The sequence below is a fragment of the Alosa pseudoharengus genome, unplaced genomic scaffold (genome assembly GCF_046254945.1).
Source record: "Alosa pseudoharengus isolate Yale_2024_CS ecotype anadromous, Long Island Sound unplaced genomic scaffold, YU_APseudo_1.1 YU_APseudo_1.1_scf_20, whole genome shotgun sequence".
Taxonomy (NCBI): Eukaryota; Metazoa; Chordata; class Actinopteri; order Clupeiformes; family Clupeidae; genus Alosa; species Alosa pseudoharengus.
This window is the reverse complement of record NW_027468664.1, coordinates 25,715,508-25,719,500: the sequence shown is the minus strand read 5'-3', so window position 1 is coordinate 25,719,500 and position 3,993 is coordinate 25,715,508. Positions and strand designations below refer to the sequence as shown.

General features: G+C 48.9%; 1 protein-coding gene across 7 annotated transcripts in view; it reads left to right on the top strand.

Moving 5' to 3' along the window:
* Positions 1–3,692, top strand: part of upf2 (UPF2 regulator of nonsense mediated mRNA decay) — a 39,403-nt gene extending 35,711 nt beyond the window's left edge. For 2 of the 7 annotated variants that reach the window (XM_076296946.1, XM_076296949.1), the window contains exons 20-23: positions 2–143; positions 1,549–1,669; positions 2,565–2,636; positions 3,334–3,692. In XM_076296946.1, the coding sequence (XP_076153061.1) occupies positions 2–143; positions 1,549–1,669; positions 2,565–2,598 (297 nt within the window). In that variant the 3' untranslated portion in view covers positions 2,599–2,636; positions 3,334–3,692. Of the gene's footprint in view, position 1; positions 144–1,548; positions 1,670–2,564; positions 2,643–3,333 lie in introns of all 7 variants that reach the window. The other 5 variants (XM_076296951.1, XM_076296950.1, XM_076296947.1 and 2 more) reach the window with 5 other exon arrangements.
* Positions 3,693–3,993: the final 301 nt, after the last annotated feature.

The following is a 3,993-nucleotide window of genomic DNA, read 5'->3' as shown; positions in this document are numbered from 1 at the left end:
GTTTAAGATCTTGAACGTGCCGCTGTCGTCCCACCTGGCTGCCAACCACTTCAACCAGCAGCAGGCCGAGCAGGAGGAGCGCATGCGCATGAAGAAGCTCACGCTGGACATCAACGAGCGGCAGGAGCAGGAGGACTACCAGGGTGGGTGTGTGTGTGGTTGTGGTCATGAGGATTTGGTATGTGTGTGTTGAAAACAGTTGTTTGGAGTGTGTGTGTGTGTGTGGTTGTGGTCATGAGGATTTGGTGTGTGTGTGTGTTGAAACCAGTGGTTTGGAGTGTGTGTCTGGTAGGCAGGGATTTGGAGTGTGTGTGTGGTAGGCAGGGATTTGGAGTGTGTGTATGTGTGTAATACAAGACACAGATTTGGGATGTGTGTGTGTGTGTGTGTGACAGACAGGGATTTGGAATGTGTGTGTAAGACAGGGTGACGTGAGAGGACGGGTTAGGAGGAGAGGACATGTTTGGTGTTTGGTTAGGGGTTAGGAGGAGGGGACATGTTTGGTGTTTGGTTAGGGGTTAGGAGGAGGGGACATGTTTGGTTAGGGGTTAGGAGGAGTGGACATGTTTGGTGTTTGGTTTGGGGTTAGGAGGAGAGGACATGTTTGTTTAGGGGTTAGGAGGAGAGGACATGTTTGGTGTTTGGTTAGGAGGAGAGGACATGTTTGGTGTTTGGGTAGGAGGAGAGGACATGTTTGGTGTTTGGTTAGCGGTTAGTAGGAGTGGACATGTTTGGTGTTTGGTTAGGGGTTAGGAGGAGAGGACATGTTTGGTGTTTGGTTAGGAGGAGAGGACATGTTTGGTGTTTGGTTAGCAGTTAGGAGGAGTGGACATGTTTGGTTAGGAGGATAGGACATGTTTGGTGTTTGGTTAGGAGGATAGGACATGTTTGGTGTTTGGTTAGGAGGAGGACATGTTTGGTGTTTGGTTAGCGGTTAGGTGGAGTGGACATGTTTGGTTGGGAGGATAGGACATGTTTGGTGTTTGGTTAGGGGTTAGGAGGAGAGGACATGTTTGGTGTTTGGTTAGCGGTTAGGAGGAGTGGACATGTTTGGTTAGGAGGAGAGGACATGTTTGATGTTTGGTTAGGAGGAGAGGACATGTTTGGTGTTTGGTTAGGAGGAGTGGACATGTTTGGTGTTTGGTTAGGGGTTAGGAGGAGAGGACGTATTTGGTGTTTGGTTAGCGGTTAGGAGGAGTGGACATGTTTGGTTAGGAGGATAGGACATGTTTGGTGTTTGGTTAAGGGTTAGGAGGAGAGGACATGTTTGGTGTTTGGTTAGCGGTTAGGAGGAGTGGACATGTTTGGTTAGGGGTTAGGAGGAGAGGACATGTTTGGTGTTTGGGTTAGGAGGAGGGGACATGTTTGGTGTTTGGTTAGGAGGAGAGGACATGTTTGGTGTATTTTCTCTCATCTGGACTGCTGGGTCTGTTTTTGTTCCTTCCCTGACAGTGATTGTGAGGATGCAGATGGGTATATGTCTAAATGCTGCTGATGTTGTTGTTTTTATTCATTGTTTGTTTGTTTGTTTGTTTGTTGTTTTTGCAGAGATGATGCAGTCCCTGGCCCAGCGCCCGGCTCCGGCTAACACCAATCGTGAACGGCGGCCTCGCTACCAGCACCCCAAAGGGGCGCCCAATGCAGACCTCATCTTCAAAACAGGGGGCAGGTGCGCATACACACACACACACTCTCACACACACACACACACACAAAACTCACGGTATGTCCAAACCTTTGTCCCTTAGTCTCAAGGCACCATAATCTGTGTGACTTGATCATCTTGAAATTACCTAAACTGTATAGGTCCACTGTGAAAGACCCTTTGTGTGTGTGTGTGTGTCTGTGTGTGTGTGTGTGTGTGTGTGTGTGTGATTGTGTTTGCTCTGTCATGCATAGGTGAATTAATTTGCTTATCCCGTGTGTGTATTTACGTATTTAAAGGACAGTTCTGGCGCAAAATGAACCTAGGGGTTAATAACACATGTGTACCGAGTTCGTCCGTTCTCTGGAATGTGTTTTCATGCTAATCGAACGTGACCAGTTTTACCACAAACCGCTAATTGGCGTATAACGCTAGTCTTCGGGGCACACGTAAAGTAAAAAGAAATCTCTATTTCTATACCACTAACAAGGCATAGCATAATGAGGGGCCCTACATGTAAACCGAAGCATTGAGAACTTAAGTGTACAGACAGTTTATTAAAAAGATAATTAAGAAACCGTACCGTTAACAAGCGGGCGCCATCTTGGGAAAACAGTCACGTGACCGTTCAGCTTGCGTTGCTGCACTCCAACGTCGTGCAACGTAAGCTGAATTGTCACGTGACTGTTTTCCCAAGATGGCGCCAGCCAAGTAAAACTGGTCACATTTGATTAGCATGAAAACACAGTCCAGAGAGGGGACGAACTCGGTACACATGTGTTATTAACCCCTAGGTTCATTCTGCGTCGGAATTGTCCTTTAAGTGTTTTGTTTGTTTCTTTTTTTTGCATGTTTGCATGCATGCTTCCTACTAACTAGTGCTTTGTGCTCGGTGTGTGTGTGTGTATGTGTGTGTCAGAAGGCAGGATGCTAGGGCCAGGCGTCGACTGTGACACAGGTGTGTGCTGAGGATCAAACAGCTGAGTGACTGGTTGGTGTATGACAAACCCACTCTCCCTACACACTCACACTCACACTCACACACGCTTTCTGCACTATAGCACAGGGGTAGACAGGGCGAAGGCGAAGACTCTTCTCTACTCCACTCTCCAGTGCCCTGCTTCTCCTCCAGTCCTGCTGTCCTACATCTCACCACATTGGCCTCTCCTTTCATTAAGCTGTGTGTGTGTGTGTGAGAGAGCGAGAAAGAGTGAGTGAGTGAGTGAGTGTTTGTGTGTGTGTGTGTGTGTGTGTGTGTGTGTGTGTGTGTGTGTGTGTGTGTGTGTGTGAGAGAGCGAGAGTGAGTGAGTGAGTGTGTGTGTTTGTGTGTATGTGTGAGTGTGTATGTGTGTGAGAGAGCAAGAGTGAGTGAGTGAGTGTGTGTGTTTGTGTGTATGTGTGAGTGAGAGTCTCCTGAGCACTCTGTGGGTTTGCTGTAGTTATGTTAGTGGTTGGGGATGTCAAACTTATCACCGCTGAAGTCATCACTATGAAATGCAGTGGTAATTCTGACCAGAGCCACCGTGTGTGTGTGTGTGTGTGTGTGTGTGTGTGTATATATACTCACATGCTTGTGTGTGGTGTGGTGTGTAATCACGCACGCTCATTGATATGCTCTTTTAGTGTGTGTGTGTGTGTGTGTGTGTGTGTGTGTGGCGCGTTGTCTAATCTGATGTCCTGTCCCGTAGGCGCCGCTGATTGGACTCCAGTGGACTGAGCGACGAACGCAGCGTGAGAGAGAAAAATGTACAAAACTGAGCGAGAGCGTGAGTGCAGCAGTTTGGCGTCACCCTCAAGCGGACGGGCGGACAGGGAGGGAGGCGGTCACTCAGGGTGACCCCCACCTCACCACGACAAACCAGAGGAGGAAGAGGTGGAGGAAGAGGATGACTAGGGGAGAGCGTGAGAGAGAGAAATAGAGGACTGTGGCCAAAAGGAGTGTGTCGGGGGGGTGTCCCTGCATCTCCAATCTCCTTCTGTACAGCACCAGCAGCACACACACACGCATACACACACACGCGCACACACACGCATACACACACACGCACACACATACACACACACACACACACGCATACACACACACACGCACACACACGCATACACACACACACACACGCATACACACACACACGCATACACACACACACGCACACACACGCATACACACACACACACACGCATACACACACACACACACGCACACACACGCATACACACACACACACACACACACACACACACACGCATACACACACACACACACGCATACACACACACGCATACACACGCACACACACACACACACGCATACACACACACACACGCACACACACACACACACACAC